This window comes from Phalangium opilio, unplaced genomic scaffold, assembly GCF_054372755.1.
Source record: "Phalangium opilio isolate 3A_F unplaced genomic scaffold, DU_Popi_V2 ptg000013l_1, whole genome shotgun sequence".
Taxonomy (NCBI): Eukaryota; Metazoa; Arthropoda; class Arachnida; order Opiliones; family Phalangiidae; genus Phalangium; species Phalangium opilio.
This window is the reverse complement of record NW_028324148.1, coordinates 10,424,091-10,443,874: the sequence shown is the minus strand read 5'-3', so window position 1 is coordinate 10,443,874 and position 19,784 is coordinate 10,424,091. Positions and strand designations below refer to the sequence as shown.

At 36.5% G+C, this 19,784-nt stretch overlaps 2 protein-coding genes and 1 long non-coding RNA gene across 3 annotated transcripts; 2 read left to right on the top strand and 1 right to left on the bottom strand.

Annotated features, from left to right (window-relative positions):
- The first annotated feature begins 4,143 nt into the window (after nucleotides 1-4,143).
- LOC149708987 (uncharacterized) lies at nucleotides 4,144-6,451 on the top strand. The gene is made up of 4 exons (XM_089863196.1): nucleotides 4,144-4,450; nucleotides 4,743-4,957; nucleotides 5,034-5,314; nucleotides 5,869-6,451. The coding sequence occupies exons 1-4, from the start codon at nucleotides 4,144-4,146 to the stop codon at nucleotides 6,089-6,091; spliced, it is 1,026 nt and encodes a 341-aa protein (XP_089719322.1). The 3' UTR covers nucleotides 6,092-6,451.
- Nucleotides 4,716-6,197, bottom strand: LOC149708988 (uncharacterized). The gene is made up of 3 exons (XR_016380121.1): nucleotides 6,020-6,197; nucleotides 5,052-5,941; nucleotides 4,716-4,897 (listed from the first exon to the last, which is right to left on the bottom strand). It is a non-coding gene; the product is annotated as an uncharacterized LOC149708988 (long non-coding RNA).
- Nucleotides 6,452-9,629: 3,178 nt separating the features above from the next.
- LOC149708986 (uncharacterized) lies at nucleotides 9,630-15,308 on the top strand. Its single transcript, XM_089863894.1, has 6 exons — nucleotides 9,630-9,665; nucleotides 10,917-11,017; nucleotides 12,257-12,320; nucleotides 13,444-13,683; nucleotides 14,825-14,969; nucleotides 15,061-15,308. The coding sequence occupies exons 1-6, from the start codon at nucleotides 9,630-9,632 to the stop codon at nucleotides 15,306-15,308; spliced, it is 834 nt and encodes a 277-aa protein (XP_089720020.1).
- Nucleotides 15,309-19,784: the final 4,476 nt, after the last annotated feature.

The window sequence follows — 19,784 nt, the reverse complement described above, 5'->3', positions numbered from 1 at the left end:
TAAATGATTTTTTTGGTTTTTGAAATTCGAAACAAAATTCAACATTTGATATCGATTAGCTCAAAAACGGATTTATGTACTAATAACGTCGGACCATAGCTTTAGGCTCTAGTACCATCCTCGCATACTTTATTGAGAAACTTCGTCTGCTTATATTTTGACTCCACCCACAAATTTTGTACATAGCGACTTCTAGTGGTCGAAAATGTCATTCTTATCTCTATTTTCGTGGTTAAATAATTTTTTACTCATTTATTTTTTTCCGAAATTGCGCCAGTGGCAAAAAAGCAAAATGGACAACAATGCAATATAACTCCCGATTCAGTGGAATTAAGTTAAGAATATAAATAATTGATGTTTCTTTATATATTTTCTTTAAGTATCTCGTTTATCTTTCTTTTTACTAAAATTATTATTGTAGTACATTTATAAGTTATTATTATTTACTTGCCTTAAGCAGTATCTATATTTAAAGCCCAAAATATAAAAGAACAAGGCCGATAGATGGCGAGCGCGAGTTTCAAGACTATATGCCCCTCCCATCAAAACATACAAAGTAGTCGAGGATGGGTAGGGAATTTGCTACTTTCAACGTTCTTCTTACATAAATCAGATTTTGGTTAGCTAAATATGACAGCAGGTCCCCTAAAAGTCTTTATTTAGTCCTGTTTTCCAATATTTTTAATTTTGGTATTAGTCCGTGAGATGGAAAGGATCCAAACTATACTTAATTGATATAGAAATATTTTTGTATTACAAATTTCTACTTTGCATAGCATTATTAATATATTTTTAAATTATATCCCATTAAGATAAATTTAATTTATGCATTGAGTTTTCTATTTCAATAATCGAAAAAATATTCGACTCCATTCGAGATTTACATTTGTGTACCCATAATTTGAAATCTTTTCAACTTAATATAGATGGAAACACATCAGTGACAATGTTACATTGAGTGCCTTTAAGCGATTGAACAAAACTCATTTGATCAAAGAATCATTCTTTTATGCAGAAGCAATGAAATTAGATGTAAGTATAGATCATATTACTGGTAAGAATTTACTGCCCCCATTAGGGGAACGAAGTAGTCGCTTGAAATAATTCGGTAACCAAATCGATAAGAAAAAAAACCACATTTGCCCACAACTACTAAAAAGAACAAACAATGAAGAATGTCAGAGTTCATCAAGACTAGACATATTGCATACTCCGATACTGAGTTTCGCGTAAGCGAAGACGGAGAATATACCAACGCAGTAATTAGTTAACAATGACAGAAGTTAAAAGATTTCATAAATTCTATTGAACAATATACATAACGATTGAATAAAGATTTTCATCAGGAAGATTAAGAGATTTAAAACAGAGACAACGCATCGCCCATTACAATCGTCACCCAACATGTCCCAGGGGTACGTTCAGTAACCCTCTTTGATGACAGCGCTTACTAAGCGATGTGAGATTTTTCCTACTGTACGCTTTTTCGCGTTTCCGGTTTTGACGTCATGATGCTCAGCGCTTGCCCATCAAAAAAAACCAACTAATCGATATGGTTTTTTTGATGGCGTGACGTAGCGTTTGACTGATAAACACTTGACAGACGAAAAGTTGGCGCGGGATTTAAAAATTAAATTCCAATAATGTTATTCCTACAGTAATTGTATTAGTTTTCATTACAAAACTACTTCTACCATTCAAGACTTAATTTTCTTAAACAATTTCATTATTTGTAAGTTCGTTTATACTTAAAAAGAGCCATTTGTGCTTCGTAACGTTTTGAGGCCCAGTAAGACCTTTCCCCAACTCCATTTTCTAAACCAGCGCTAACTTTAAAGTGTCACTTTTCCGTTCAACAGCCTTTTACGTCACTGTGACGTCTCGAGCCCATCAACCACACATCAAGAAAACAGCGATTTCCTTGAGATTTTCGTTACTGAACGTACCCCTAATGTCTTTCTTTAAAACCGAAATGCTTGTTAGCAAGAAGTAAATATCTTCAAAATATATTTAGAAAAACCGTTTTTACTCGTGCGGGGGAGAATCCCCCTCGCACGAGTATTGCTCCGACTTTTCAGGGTCTCTCTCTCCCTAGCTTTGGCAATGTATGGCGACAGGAATACCGTGTGTTCGGGGCTTTTCATCCCCATCATTCCGATTTCGATTTTTTTAAGTAAACACTTATTTGGTGACTCCACCAGAACGAACTCTAGTTGAAGCCACAAAAAAATTGAAAAAAGGGTAAATAGACTCCGCCTCCTCCGAAGCGCGCGATGGTGCGGTGGTTTAGGGATGGTGCTAGGGGATAGCGTTCCTTCTAAAGGCTTAAGCTGTCTGCTGCGAGTTCTACTGTTAGGTTAATATTTGTCAGTCTATAGGGAGCTAACAACTGGCTAGGGGGAAGAGATAGTCTGACGTCACGCAGCCCCTCTCTGGTTGGCATTTTTGCGCGTAGAATACTATTTCCAACCGTTTGGTGAGATGAAACTCCAGTAGGAGATAGAAGGATGTGACGTTTCAGGGTCAGAACTGTTAGCTCCCTATGGCGTCTAGCAAAGAAATTTTTACTTCATGCTTGCTTTTTTAGCCCCTATTCTTTCACTTTTTATTATCTTACATATCCCGCACGATTGTCCTTTCTGCTGGGGCAGTTTGTTGGCGAGTGCCCTTCTAATTAGGACTCCAAGAAAAGCAATTGTTTGTTAAATAAGACTGAATCAATAGTTTTGGTCCATTTGAGCGCCGCATAGTTCTCAAGAATCTCGCGGCGTTTTCCGCGGGAAAAATAAAATCACGTGATCGGCCGCCAATTACGGAGAGAGGAATTTTTTTCGAATACCCATTGAGAACTCAATGCGAATACCTAACTCGATCACGTCCGTGAGCGGGTGGGCCGTGGTTTTGGTAACTGATTATCGTCTGCTTCATAATTGAGAGAACTGCAGGGCACAAAGCCGCACAATTATAAAATGGCAGCGTCCTAGCCTTATTCTTTAATTTTTTACTATATGATACTATCATCTCAACGCTTTATTTATTTTTTCCGTTAACAAAAAACCAAGTAAAAACAATTACAACGAACTAAAGACACGGTGAAGAAATATTTACCAATTAGTTACCATTAACCACTAAACAATTAACCCTAATTTGAAAAGAGACAATTTTGCTTCACTCGCTTGTAATAAGAACTTCTATCGAAATGATATAAAGAATGGGTATATACTGATGACTAATATTTTTGTAACACCCTAGGAGCGAAGGCACTCGGCGTTGCCCGTCAGCCCGTCTGGGCATTTTTTATTACTTTTCATGCGGACATTGTTCTATAAAGAAGCGTTTTTAAGTTTTTGGCCGCTATTTAGAAAGACGGCAACAAATCGAACCCAAAAGACCATTCAGCCCATCTATAGGTTAAAAGAAACCAGTGTATTAAATATTTTTGAAATTGGTTGAAACGCACAGACTTTATTCCATAGAGAAGATTTTTTACATTTCTGGGCGCCATTTTTTAAGATGGTGGCAGATTGGAAAATCTTTCGTAGTACGCGCGTACTACTTATGAGTAACGTTCCTGCAAATTTTCAGCCTTCTAGGGCAAGCAGTTTGGGCTGGGCGTTGATTATCAGTCAGTCTGTCAGTCAGTCAGTCAGGACTTTGATTTATATAGATATAGATAAACAAAAACGGATTTATGTAAGAAGAACGTTGAAAGTAGCAAATTCCCTACCCATCCTCGACTACTTTGTATGTTTTGATGGGAGGGGCATATAGTTTTAAAACTCGCGCTCGCCACCTATCGGCCTTGTTCTTTTATATTTTGCGCTTTAAATATATAGATACTGCTTAAGGCAAGTAAATTATAATAACTTATAATTGCGAGAATTCAAAATTGGCTCTGTGTGCCACTATGGTTTCGATTTGACGTCAGCAGAAAGGCCCAGAAAAATGGGCTGTTAGATATTCCAAGTAGTGGAAATCCATGTATTCCACGTTGTTAAACTCGCACGTCATGTTTGCGTAGAAAAAAGGGCGCAATTTATACACATTTTTCATTTATTTATAGTAAATTTATAAATCATCAATAAAACCTCTTTGTATAAGTTAGCCCGGATAAAATTTTTTTTTCAGATTTTGGACACAGAAATGGTTTTCCGTGTCTTTAAATCAAATATTCCACAGCTTTTTCATGTTTCCCTTCCTATGTATCAATCTGGTCAAATCATACTCAGTACAGTACCTAGTGAAACTGATGAACATTCTTCAACAAGTGAACCAATGAAACTTCTAATACTGGATTCAGTCATTTTTCTTTGTACCATAATGGCCATTGTGGTGGTATCAGTCACGTATCTTTGCATTACTCGAAGATCCGGGTTGAGAAAGCGCGAGATTAACTTCTCAAACCTTTTTCGGACGGTTTGGATATTCTTGCTCCATCTTATTTTAAACAGTTAAGTACTTCTAAAGGTTTTCCAAAAGTTAGTCAAGAAGCTGCTTAATATTTGCATAAGCTTTCAATGTGTAAGTAAGCTAACAGATGTCAGTTGCTCTAGTTCAAAACCCCGCCTTGCTAGAAGTTGTTGTCAAAATTTTGCATTATCGCAAAAGATATAGCTAATGAACATGAAACTTAATGGATTGGTAAAATAATTGATACCGCATTTAGAAAGATACTTAAATATTAAGCTTTAGAGTCAATGTAACAGTGTTTCAAATGACTGACTTTAATATCGTGACTTTAGCTGATTTATCCGTTTTGGGACGGAGATTGCCAACGAGAATTTTGCTTGGATCGTGGACTCTGGCGTCGTTTGTCCTGATATGGTGCTATTATAGTTCCATGAAGTTAGAAATGGTCATTTCGGGTTTTGATCCTGTTAACTCCATAGAAGATTTGCTGAGAAAACCAAAAATGGAACCTTATATCACGAGTTTAAGTTTCAAGCAGACGATAGAGGTGTGCCCATTTAGAGAAAAAAAACAAACTACGAGAAATATGTATTGCATATTTGTTTGGTACATTTTTTTTTCAGGCATCAGATTCAACTTACACCAAGTTTCGAGAGAGAATGGCTTTAAACGGGCATTATTCTATGCATCCAGAAGACGTATTTTTCCAGAAATTTTATAAAGGAACGGCTTTCTTATTTTGCCAGAACCTGATCCTTGACACCTTGATTAAGGCAATATCTTTTGAAGTGGCTAAACAAAAAAGACTATTACACGTGGGAGAAAGTGTTTATGAAATGGCCCATGTGCACATGATATTCAACAAAAAACTGCCGGCAAATGTTATTGAAAATCTAAACTATGTGTAAGCTCATGAAGTTTTGTTTCAATTAGGCTTGCGCGAGTACTCGAATCCTAAATTAAAAAAAGAAAAGCTCGAATAAGACTCGAAGTCAAATTGCATTTTTCAAATGACGTTATTACACACGACAGTTTAGTAGCTTTATGAAGAGACAAACTAGAAAGTAGTTCTAGCTTGGCTACTTTGTTATACCTTGTTTTGTTGGCCAGCTCGCTAAGCAACGTGTATTTTTGGACGATGTAATAGTTTGCTCTTCCCATGTACTTTTTTTAGTAGGAAAGGCTCGTTAGTTAATCGAGTAAATAATTTTGACAAGTGCAAAAGGCTCGAGTACTCGAAATTTCATTCATGACTCTGCTCGATACTCGAATCTGAAATTTTTTAAGGCTAGGACTCACCTCGAAAGCCAAAAATCAAGGCTCGCTCACCCTTTGTTTTATCTAATGGGTCATTGATTTATTACTTGGAAATAAATATAGTTGTAGTAGACCGTCAGCTTGACAATAGAATATCGCGTCTGACCATTATTTTAAATAACTTTTTTTTTTTTTTGATAGCATTGGACAAATAGTGGAAACACGACAAACTGAACCCAGGATGAGAAAGGCATTCTTTGATTACCGAAAAGTTCTTCATACGGAAAAAGAACAATTACAAGACGCGAAAGGATTGAGCCTGAGATTCCTATCGCCAATTTTCATCGTGTACCTTTATGGAATTGCACTGTCAGTTTTTGCAATTCTGGTCGAATGCATTTCGAAATTTTCACTTCTTTTTTAAGTCAAACACACGAAAACAACGGAGTGATGTCATTTGAAATGAAATTATCGTGAATAAAAACCACATCACGGATTAACATTGATAAGAATGTAGTTGAGTTAAATAAAAATATGTAATGAAAAGAAGCAGATACCCATGCATGTTGAATCACCAATTTATATCATTTTACAAATATGGTTAACATTATGTAGTTAAAACTTTTTGAATCTAAAATAGGAGTAACTAATTGTAAACACTTGATGTTCGAATTTTACGTACGTGAAATGCTAACGTAATTGTAACAGTGTTTGTTAGTATAAATATAATTAAAATAGCACTGCTTTGTAGAACTGAATTTTAAAATAAAACTGAGATTATTCTCAAAGTTATCCATACCCGATTTCCTTGTAATCTTGAAAGTAACCCCACTGTATCGAATCACCCCTCACTGAGGGAAGGCTTTCTATACATGTATATGTATACGAAAACTGGTTCTGGTGTAAGACTGGTCCAAGGTCCTTAAAATCGCAAAAGCTCTGGTCTAAGTGAGGGACAATATATATACTCATACGGGACTATAAAAAATGCGAAATTATTCATTTCTAGGACAAGTTTAAAAATGATTCTACACTTCTACAAACTCTTATAAGATACGTTTCACAACCCCTTTTAGAATCCAAGCTTTATTCTGATCTTCAAAACAGTCCTCGTGCCACGATTTTTGAACTATTAAAGGAGTCACTTTAACCAGTCCCCTTTTCGGCTGTAATGTCCATGTAATCTCGTGCATTATACTAAATAACTATATCACTAACAAAATAACTGGGTATCAGCGCTTTACTCCGTTGGTTTTTACATAACCACACGGAGTAAAAATGTTACCGTTGTTTTCACTGAAATTAATTGTAGTTGAAACCAGGCTAGTATACTATTTTTGTCGCGTGTATAGTGAGAGTGGTTCGTTACTGAATACATGTTTTATATAGAAAAAGGCTAGTTGCGATGTTGGTTCTCCGGCAATAATTATTTATTTAATGCAACGTACACACAGTATCGTGCAGGTACACACGGAAGAAAGTGTGAGGTAAACATACTTAGAAGGGATACTTGAAAATGGGAAATGTTTCGAAAACAGAAAATTAAGGTTTCCAGGTGAGAATTAGCTCTAATTATGGCAAGAGGGTGACGTCATAAGTGTGTCCTTTTTAAATAATGTCGCTTTAGCATATGACACGCATATATCACATCAAGAAGTTATATCTAGTATCTCAGAGAGAAGGTATAAATTCGCCAGATTTCCAGCTTTATCTCTAGTCCAAACGTAGGTCCGGAGTCAATCCCCGTCTCTAAATTACAACCAGCATCTCATTGGTTCTTGAAAACTCACGTCAGCGCGACGACGCGAGTGACGAAAATTACAGTCATATTTTCCGACTGAGGAGAGGCGAAATAGCCCGGTGCCTCCTTTTACGTCCCCCCTTGTATTTTGAAAGGGGGACTGGGACTATGGCGCGCGAATACAAAGGCATCTTATACCTTCTCTCTGAGATACTGATATAACTTCTTGATCATATGTTTTATGTTCGATAAAAAATTTAATCAGAAAATTGTTGTTTTTCAATTTATGAACTACAGGGTCAGCTTGGAACAGCCGTAACTTGGATCGTCACAACCTAAGTTTCAGAGGTTCAAATGAATACTTTGAGAACTCATTTTGAAGATTGAAAATCCCTCTACCCCTAGAATACAACTTTATGATAGAAACCAGAAAAAAATAGAACCATAATTAGACAACCTCATATTTTGCATAATTTCCCTGTGGATCTCAGGAAATAAGCTTTAACGGCCAACAGGAAAGACATAAGCTTACGAAAACGATTCCATTGCCTAATGATGGCAACAGGATGAGGTCATATCTGCGTCATTTTCTGTAGAATGTCGCCCCTGCATAAGACACGCGTACAAAAACAGCTTTCCCTTTTATATTCTATTTCAATAAATATGTTTCACATCAAAACTTAACGATCGAATACCTTAGGTATTTCTTGAACGCGTTAGTCAATTATGTGAGAATTCGTTCTAGATTATTTTTTTCATACTTACGAAAACTCTATTATGTTATGCAACATAAATATTTAATGAGCCTCGCCAATGTTATTGTTAATTGTACCAGCCAATGCGCAAAGTCAAGGATCTTTTCACGTTACTAAGAATATGGGGACACATCGTTTGCCTCTGGACCAGTCTTCGGTTCCTTGCGTCCTTTTTGCGAAAATTCGTCCGCTTATTTTTGTTCTAACAGTGATAAACTGAAAATAGCCCATTCAGGTTATTTAGTATTAAAGTAGCTTAAAGTCAAATACATTAAATATATCATGAAAAATGGCCAACTTGAGCGTTTTCACGAAGTTTGCGTGGAATTTCTTGATCATTTATTAACTCGACTGTTCACCAACCAGTTTTTTCAGGCGCACTTACCGGAAACACAGGTTATTTACAGTTACACGTGACCGTATCAGGGTTGGCAAAGTCTGGCTTTTTCCAACAATAAACCGGTTTAAAAAACTATTAAAACCAATAAAAACCCTCGGTGAAGAAGTTTCAATAAAGGCAAAATCAAGCCCATTAGTTGCGTTTTGGCTTGTCGAACACATGTTTTATGATTTTAATTCTGTTTTGAATTATTCCTCCATATGTTCTTACTCTTCAGTCTAAATTTTAGTCTCTTCTTAAAACACGAGTCTCTAATATACTTACTTCATTTGAAAAAAAAATATTTGTCCAGTTGGTTCTTGCCAATCCGGCGCTGAATGCCGCCAACGTCGTATAACTCAACTTAGTCCCATATTTGGGTTTTCTGTTTGTTTTGCAGGGGTAGTATTTATAATTGCTCCAAGTGCAACGTACGTAGGCGACTTTTATTTAGTTCGCCGGAAACTTCCGGAAACAAGATTACCACTTACCAGTTTCCGAAAGAACGAAACAATAAAAAACGAACTCGTTCTTTGGAATCTTAAAAGTCATCGGTTCTTAGAAACACGAATGAATTCTTCCTTTTATTGATTGCAAGAAAGTTAATGTATAAATTGGACCTTATGTAAATGTAGTACGTTTTCTGGTTAGAGGTAGTTTGGTCATGAAATATGAAAGGCTCTAAGTAAATGTAGCACGTTGAGTAGATTGATCCTCTGCGTAGATTTGGCAACAAAACTTGTTAAAGGAGTTGTTCTCAGTGGTCTTGGTTTCTCCATTCCATCAAAACTTGCAGAGGCTAAAGGCAATAGATTGCATAGGGCGATGTTGGATAACTGTGGCAATGGAGTTACCCACCACTCTTCTAATAATTGTAAAGGGACCCACCTTGTAAACAAGCTACAGGATTAGTGTGATTATTCCTAAGCGTCGATTAGAATAAGAAAAGCTTGTCATACGTCATTAGGAGTGTGATCATTCATAATGTAATGTAATGTAATGAAAAACTGTGTCTTAATAGGTACAACTCTCTGCTTCTTCGTAATACCGTGTAAACTCAAAAACAGTTTGTGGTATATCTACAAAGATGAGCAATAACAGCATACGTATAGCAGTGTTTCAGGTAAGTAATGATTCTTCCATACAATAAACGGAAATCGCGTTACATGGGTCGTTACATAATAGATAGGAGGCGACGGACCAACGTTATTGTGTTATCAATATTAAGGCTTATGAACAAAATTTAAATGGGTTTTTTAGAGAAAGAAAGTAGTACGAAAATAGACATAATGTGGGTTTATATAGATTTCTACATCGAAAAAGGTATTCGCTAGAAGTTCACAATAGCTATGTTTAGAATAATTTTAGGAATAACGTTTCTTTAAACGACTTAACCAGAATTAAGGTAAGTTACTGACGAGTAAAATAATTAATATCAATTATACTTATTTAATTATTTGAGAAAAACCTCTTAATTGGGTTTATAGCGCTCGTCTCGACTTGGAGAGGTTTATTTTGGTTTTCCAACTTGTTTTATTTCAAATTTGATGAAGCTAAACTTTGAATTACGTGTGCGTGTAAAGTGGGCGCATGTCATTTGATTTTGAAGGAAACGTTCAGGCATAATAAAAAAAGAGAAAATATTAACAAAATAAATCATGTGTTATTACAAAATAATTAGCCTTTTTTCCTTTTAAAAGTTCTAAGTAGATTTAGAGGAGTTTGCTAGCCAGAAATCGCACGGGATTTCTTCAACCAATACCGTAGTGGTAAGGGATTCTGGCTTGTAGACGCCCCTAAACATGGCGACGCAGTAGTCCGCGGTTTTAAGACTAATTAAATGCTAATTATGTCGTAATAAGAGAAAAATTTTTTTTCAATTTTCCCTCTTGTATTTAGAAAAAGGCCGTTCTTTTAAGGTTTAATCAGGGATAGATTTAATTTTAGAAGTAGGAATGGAGAACGGTTAGTATTTGCGACAGTCCGACTCATAGCCCAGTATAGAGCCCCTCTCCCCAACACGTAATGAAAAGTTTAAATTATCTTATTGGCTCACTTAAACTAGGTTTGGATGACGGTGCTGACGGGGACGGCGAAAAATACGTAATTCCTTTTTAACTCAGTCGCTATGACCCGCCTCTCCTTTCATACCCCTCCGTCCCGTGGAAGGGGGTCTAAGATACATTTCTCTGTTCTCCATTCCTACTTCTAAAATTAAATCTATCCCTGGTATAATGTTATGTTACGTAAACTTTTCCTTTAATGAACGCCTTGGTTAGAAAGAACTAGCTTTAAGTTTTTATTAGATTCGTAAATGTACATTAATTATTGTGTTTTCCTAAAATAGACATTTCTTTGACCCATTTATTTTTAGATACCTAGTGTATTGGAACTGGATGAAGAAGCGCAAGAAATTTCAGGCATGATGAAACAAATCGCCGACTTATTTGCTTTACAATTGAAAAGAGGATTGGGGTAATCAATATAATTTATTTCTAATGTCTTACAGATTAAGTTAATAATTAATTTAGTAATTACAGAAGAAAAGAAAAACACAATCACGGTAGACCTACTTTTTGCTAGTGACAATGCCATAACCATTAATTTATGAGCTACCATTAAGATTATATGCCGGAAAGTATTCTTTAGAGGACTGGTCTATTCCCCAGTAGCCTATAATTCGTTTCTCCCCAACCTGGTATTAAATTGTACGAGACATTGCCGCCATGAAAGCCTTTCCTTTTGTGTAGTCTTATGATCCGTATGAAAACGCAGGTCGTAGCTTCTCTGGTAGCTTTCCCTTTGAACCCTTTTTCTTAGCGCCATCTACCGCTTCCGCTGAGAGCCCACCCATCCTGGCAATTTCACCTCTAACCTATTCCTTATCGTTTGTTTTTTAACATATTGGTTTAAACTAAAACATTTCATCTATAGCGAGTATTAAACAAGAAGCTGTATGTTATGGCATAGCTGACTCGATCTTGCGAATGCGCTCACGGACGAAAGCTGCTCGTGGTAAAGAAGCTTAGTGAAGGAATGCCATTAACATGTATAAACTGGATATTCAGTACTTACACCAATTTTTCCTGACTAATATGTGGCTTTCGTGAAATAACTACCTTTCAACAAAAGTAGAAACCCGAAGGTCCACAAAACATGCATATTTCGGCAGGTTAATGTTTTAATTTATTTGGTGTTCTGGTGTCATTTGTGTGCTTAGAAATCTGTCAAAGAGACCATTTAGATTTGTTTAAAAAGGTACTTGGCGTATGCAATTTCTTTATTTTTGAAATTAGTTGCCACAACTGATAGTTGCATTTTGATATTACATTAGATTTCTTTAACAAAAACTTCAAAGTTCTAAATGTTCAAACCTTAGCATAAATAATATGTTGAAACCATAGATATAGTAAAACTACACGTTCAGGACATTTGGATAAGTACAGCTGAAGATGATCAACAATAAACATACTTCCTCTTGTAAAACCCGTTTTGACCGATTGAAAAGCTTTAGTGCGAGTAGATCGCGTCCGTGAGCGCGGGATTTAGTGGGCTATGATGAATTACTCTACGTACTTTTCTACATTTCTTCCCAACCGAGGGGTGGTTCATTGGTTTCAATTTCCACCGCTTGGGAGTGTTTTTTCGCAAAATTTCCCACAGAAAAAGCATTAGGTTTTTCGTTGTAATTGAACTATTACGTTTGTATTTTAGATTGGATTCAGTATATCATTCAGAGAGCACCGTAGAAAATCTTCTGCTTGGTTTTGTACAGAATGTATGTACATTTACTAATATTTTATCAATTGTCTAGTTTTAATTGTAAGAAGAGAAGCTAAATAAGAGTTCACAACTGAACTGCAGAGTTGAAAATGATATACCTGAAGAAAATTCTTTATGAGAAATGGATCAAAATTTATTAAACTATTTTCGTTGATATTGGAGATACCTTTAAGATTACAATTTGGGTAGCATTTGGGTTAGAGATGTAAAATTACCGTAATTTTTAAAAATGGTAATTTACCAGGTAAATTACCAAAAAATTACCGGTAAATTACCGATTAAAATTTTGGAATAGCAAAAATTACCGTAATTTATGGTATTTTATACTTTCACAGGCTTATTACCGCGATAATTTACCGGTAAATTACCATTTTAAACTTACGGTAAGATATAAATCGGTAATATTCGCAGTATTTGGTAAATTACCGGTAATTTACGGACGGTAAATTACCGACTCACATCTCTAATTTGGGTAATGTAAGCAGATAAAACATCATTGTCTATGAAAGTGTTAAAAGTAATTCGACAATCTTAGTGATGATATTTCGAACAGTCATTTGATCCAGATTTTGATAACTCCGGTTCAATGCATTGTAGCTTCATATCCTGTTGTCTTTCTTAACAATTTTTTAGGGCATCATGTTGTTCAAACAGTGTTAGCTTTATTTATTTATTTATTTAATTTTAAGCATGATGCCAGAAGCGAAAACATGCTTTGGGCAAACATCCGCCATTCGCCAACGGATTTTCTCTGAGGGTTGGGCTCTTTTCAATATACATTAAAACTAGGGCATCATCGTGTAAATGTTTAATCGCACTAACGGTTAATTTGTCATTGACGTTTCTAAACGACTCTAAAACAAGCAGCCCAAACGTTTCGATCTACATTTCTTAAAGCATAGCGCGGCTCCAGCGGGTCCCCTACAAGGTGACTTTCCTCCTGAACTCCGGGAGGGAAGGGTTTGGCTTGGCAAAGGCTAGTGGGCGGGATTTATACATGCACGTATAAATCCTGCCCACAAATGCCAAAACTGGAGTTCGTAAGGAAAGTCAACTTGTAGGGGATCCACTGGAGCCCCGCTATGCTTTAATTTTTTATTTACACTTAGACATCATAGAACAAACTTTCCTACACGAGAGGGAAAAAGAATTATCACTCTAAGGGCCTCACTATAAATTTGGGTTCATTCTTGAAGCGATCCGATGCGGCATTGGCAATTCATCCACCTAAGGTATCCTATCTTCATTCTGTGGAGTTCTCAAATCCAGTTACGAGTGAAGACGCCTTCATTTTCTCTGGATCTCCAATTTCATCGGAAACTCCATGCTTCAAAATGTTCCAGTCATTCGATTTGAATGTAAACAAGTCACGTAAATATAATTTCCGTATTAGCTAGGTGTGGTTAGGGGTGGGAAGGTCGTGTTAGTTTCGTGTTTGTAAAGCGGGCGGGAAGTACTTTAGAAGGCTTGTCTGGAGTATTTTAGTTTTCCTCTAAGATTCCGGTGCTGGCATTTATCTTTTTCTTCCCTCTTATTGGTTGAAATACGGTTCAAACGAATATTAGAGAGAAAATATAACAAATAAATAAAAATGGATAGCGAGAACTCCCAAATTGCCTTGTCCAAAATTGCTAGCGTCAACTCCCCCTCTTTATATCATCTTTCGTGTCTGCTAGTACAAAATTCATGATTTCAAACTCACTAAGGTCTATCCAAAGTCGGGAAACTGCTGTAATCAAATACCATAGGGGTTACGAGCACTTAAACCCACACAACACAATTGCAAAGCTAGCTCTGGTTACATAACCACACCTAGCGTAAAGAACGAATCACTTCGAAGGGGGAAAATTTGAATATGCTATTGAAATGAGAAATTAATACTGATAAAATAAAACAGGCATTAGTAAATAGCAGTCGTAGCCCAAACCCCTAACGAAATATTCTAAATGGTTCACGGGTAGTTGAGCGGTTTTCAAAAGAGCGTTTTGGAATAAACAAAACAGCGGTTTGCAAAACCGCGTACAAGCAAAATCGCGGTTGCTGTTTCCGCGTTTCTCAATACAGCGCTATTTCCCAAAACAGCGGTTGCTGTTTCCGCCCAAACTGTGATTGATAGGGAGGGAAATCTCTATTATATTAAGTATATAGAACAAAGAACAATATTATGCAAAAAGGAGTAATGTTATATCGGAAGTAAATATAAAATATAATTTTTTGGAAAGGGCATATTATTTTGGGAAGTCAATGAAGATAAACAACAATATTTTGGAAAAGGCGTACTTTCGTACGCTCAAGATATAAACGCTGTAATCAAAATGCGCTAAAACGAGAAATGGCTATAATGGCAAACGCGTTTATGAAAAAGCCGTTTTGGACAATGCTGTTTTGATAACACGCCCAATCGATAACATACCATTCTGAATATCTTATTGGAACACATTTCAAGCAAATCTGTTCTCAATTAGATTTTAATTTGCAAACTATCCTTTGGTTTTACAGATTTGGATTTGCATTATGCTGTCCGTAGCAATTACTCCACTAGTACTTGTTGTAATGCTTAGTCTAGTTAACCGATCTTCATCTTTTACAACGAATTACATAAAATATTTGAAATATATGCTAGTAATTCCAATAAGTCAAGGAAGTAAGTTTAATTAGTGTTAAAGGCATTGTTAGTTTAGATTAAAAATGAAAGAACTTCAAATTTTTGTCCTACTGTAAATTACATTTAACAGATCCTAGTGGAGCATTTCGAGTGAAAACGCTTCGTATATTTTGGGCATTCTGGATGCTAGGAGCTATAAACATAACTTTATCGTTTTCCGGAGTGCTCTTATCTAAAATCACTGTACCTACGAAAATTTCTTACATGGAGCAATTTTCAGATATGCTCAAAGCACCCAAATTACAATTATACGCTTTTGGGTACGACATTGTAAAAGGGAACATAATGGTTCGTATAATATCTTTTGGAGAGCCATAAGCGAATCAAACCTATTAAATATCTAAGTTTGAATGGGACTAGTTTGACCACATGCAGCCTTTACTCCGTTTCACACCAACATGGTGTTAGATTCTAAGAGACACTATCTCCATGAATTGGTAATCTATAGGAACATAAGCGAATAATCCTCTTTAAATTTCCAAGATTAGGTCTTTCATTGAACGTCAGCCTATGAGAAACCATGCCCCAAAAATACAATGGCGCTATGAGCGACTGAAGTACACATGAGGTGGAATTTTAAGTTAAACACGGATCGCATGGTACTTTGCTATCGCTTACGCTACTTATTTTATAGTTTCGAAAGAAAAAAAACTTGGCAAAAGCCGAACAAGTATTTAGCATGGTTTCCTGAGCGAGCATAATCTTGTAGAAACGATAATGGGATAGTAAATTACTGAATGAAAACCTCGCCAGCAATCGAGAACATTTTTAGAATGAATTTGCATTGAACGCTTCCACGGGGATCGGGTCTTGCATAATTTATTGCCAGGTTGGGGCGAAACGTAGTTTAGGCTGCAGGGGGACCGACTAGTCCTCAAGAAATCCCAATCAGACATAGAAACTTAATGGTAGATGGTATGGATAATATTTATACATTTCCGATTAGTTTTTACGTGACAAAGCTTCAATTTTGGAAAGAACAAAGGATTTCCATAGCATACACAAAACGGCAGATTTCCTGGACTCCTTGGAGCTTTTGCTAAAAGATCTGAAAACATCGTTTGTGTCGTACACTCATTTCAAATTCGCAGTGCAATTTTATATAAACTTGCTAGACTTGTGTGAGGAGAGCAAGGAATATTTGTACATTTCAAAGGAACCGTATTATTCCGAATTAGCTATGATTCCGTTTCGTAAATCCGTGCCTGAAAATGTTCGCCTTGAACTACGACACCTGTTCGTATTCTTTTATTATTTTCAATATAAGTTTTGCTCAAATCCATTACAGGTATTTAGAATATCATAAGAACCATGAAGTTACATTTTACATAGTATGAGGCAATGCATAATTGGATAAATTATCTGGCTACCCTTGGATATTTATAAATACTACGTATTATCAAGAACGTATTCAGGATACCATAAGAACGTTGAAACAAGGCAATGCTGGCGCTATGAAGTCGTACTTTTCATAATATGAGGGAGGGGCCTATTTTTGGGAATATGGAAAATGGAGTATCCTAGGTCTAGGAGTGTTGGTGTCGGTGTCAAGAAAAAAATTGTTATAATCGTTAATGATGAACTGATATATTTAAAAAGAGTGGTTATAAAGAATCTAGATTTTTCTATTTGAGAGCCTGATTTATCTGGGACAAAGTCAGAGCAACGGATTTCCCAAACTTTGCCGTATAACGCCAAGGCTTAAGGCCAGAGAAGCTAAATGTGATACTAGCCACTTCAATTTATTTATAACCCACCGATGGCGCTAAAAACGGATTTAAAGTCGTTGCCTAGAACGAAGGCGGTAACGGTTTTCGAAAGAAGTATGACTTCATGGTAGCAGGGAACAATGTTACCATTCCAGGTTCTTATGGTATCCTGAATTCGTTCTTGGTATTATGAATTTCCATGATATCATCTCTTACCTTGAAGGAGAGCGGAATGGAGTGGAAACCCCCATACCTATAGCGTTGCCTCTGTACCCCCACCTACGGCACCGTAGTCCTCCCAGCATCCTCAGCGGTTAGATAGGGTCGTACCAGACGAAATTGTAAAGGACGCTCCCTCTATCTTAAAAATAGAAGCTAGTTCTCGTACAAATAAAATGGCGCTACGCGGCAGCACTTGGCAATCGCCTACCGAAGGGTAGGGGCGTGCGCGAGGTACACTGGGAGAGATACAGTGCCGCAGGTCGCCCTTCATCATTTCCAATCCATCTCACCTCCCTTATCCCTGCTCTTACCTTCCTCAAGGAATTTCGCATAGGAGACTTGTGCCCCTCCCCCCAACCTTTTGTGAGTGAGATGGAAATTAATTTTGTTTCTTTCTGCGCATGAGCGAAATTTAAAACTCACCACTCAGGATTCTCCGGAGAGATTTTTCACGTCACCTAACTACTTGAACTCAATTTAGAGCCACGTCTCATCCCCTGTTGTACCAAACATTTGGTGGCCTATTTTTGGGAAACGCTGAAAATCCATAATACGTAGTATGTATACATATCCATGGGTTAACTTCAATTTTAATGGCTCTGGGAACGGATTTTAAGGCGCTACCCAGAAGAAAGGTGGGAACAATGTTCTACAAAAGTACGAGATCAGTGGTTAATGTTACGATTTGACACTCTTATGGTATCCTATATCCGGTGTTGGTTAAAATTATTTAGACCTAATATATAATTGAATATCAATTCCTCTAGATTCAACACTCTTCTAAGTGCTGACCTCTTTACTCCAGTGTTCAAAAGATTTCGTTTCGAAACGACCCGCTGTTTCCTCAATCCATTGGAAAAAAAAATGAAGATTCTGGTGCAATGAAGATAACGATGCTTATCGTACCCTTTCTATTTTTGGGAATCGGTTATGTTCTTGCACTTTTACAGTCTTTCTTATCTTTTCATTCCGAAATGTTAAAGTTAAATACGAAAAAGACAAGACCACGCCATTATGCTCAATAATTATTATCCTCTTTGTATTGAATTTTCCTTTAAGTGTATTTGTTTTCCAATTTTCCAATGTCTCCAATATCATTAAAAGATTGTGAAGCATGATTCGAATTAAAAAATCTTAGCCCAAAAAACCCACGGGTTGGGTTTTATTGAGTTTTACCCGCCATGAAAACCTACCAAAAACCCACTTATGAAAACCCATCACTAAGATCTTCAATTTTGATGAATTTGAATGCTAGAATAATTTTATTTTAAAGATAGTTTAAGATATTTGTTGTTTCAACTTCAAAAAGTACTATTTAATATTTGTTATTTTTTATGAAACATTTTAACACTTTTTTTTCTTAGCATCTACTTTTGAATGACAATATCTTCAATGCACGCAACTGCTAAAGATAAAAGGCCAAATAAAAAACTCCCGGTGGGCTGGATTTTCTTAAATAAAACCCGGTTTTTTAACCCTATTGTGAAGGAATAGCATATTATATTTCTATGTTCCTGGTACGGTCTTCTACGATTTCGAGCAAAGTTAATGGGATCTTAAATGTGTCCTAAAATTCGTATGACATTTTTTATGTAACCCCAACTTAGGTTGTGAACTTTGGTCTATAACACCATTGACCTGGTTTATTTTAGCCATGATATGCCAAACCATGAGTTAATAATATGTTAGCTCCCTATAAGTTACTCAGGCAATTCATTTTTATACTCCAGCGTTTTCTCCCGCGCCGCCGGCTTCCCAATTATATGCGACGCTCTGCGGCCGCCACGTGAACGAGAATCTTATTTACTCTTCCTTCCGGTTTTTCCCCGGAAGTGCGTGTAGTGGAAGCTAGCCAATGATATCGGAGCTATTTAAGCAGCCGAATATTTCGCTCAGTAGCCTCGGTTAAGAAAACAGTTAGGAGATCAGTGGATTGGATTTAGCTCAGTTGTATAATTTTCTGGTTTCAAGTCACAAAAATAACTCTTATCTTTAGCATTCTTTATCAATATCGGCAAATTGCATTGAGTTCCTGCATTTTTTTGTCTCAGTACTGACACAAACGCCATGATTTAATGTTAAATTGTTAAAACATGAAAATTCACGGCTAAAACACTCCCTTGGTGAAAAAGCAGCCGACGACTCAAGGTCGAGGAGCCGTACGAGCGTTATTTTTTTTTTTCGACAAGAGAGAGCGCAACATTCGGATTTTTTCCCCGCGCGGGCGAAATGAGAAGAAATCGCTGGATACATTACGCCTATGGAGCCTGAGTAACTTATAGGGAGCTAACATACTATTAACTCATGGCCAAACCTAATCTAAACTTCACTAACTTTCTAAAGCATAATGTATACATTATAAAGCTGAAAATATGCGCCGTAGGCCTTACCTAAAAATTATTACCGTTGCTTTAAATGAAATTAATTGTAGTTGAAACTAGGCTAGTATAAGTATTTTTTCGCGTGCGTGTGTTTGTTACTGAATATAGATTATATATAGAAAAAGTCCGGTTGCGATACGTACTTTTCAGACTAGGATTAATGATACCATTTGCAACAGGAGGTAAGGCTACTTAGGGGCTAAAGTGCATTACCAATTACCCTCGCCTCTTGGAGTAAAAGGTATCGGTCCTCCTAGTCTATCAATCCTCTAACTATGTATTTATTGCAACTTATACCCAGACTCGTGCAGGTATATACGGATAAAAGTTTGGGAAAAACAAACATAAAAGGGATAATTGTAAATGTGAAAATTATGTCGAATAAGTTTGATTTATCACTTGAAAATGGAACACATTTTGAAATCTGGAAAATTAAGTAGTCCGAAAATAAACAAACATTTGCAGTTCCTGACTGCCGTTGC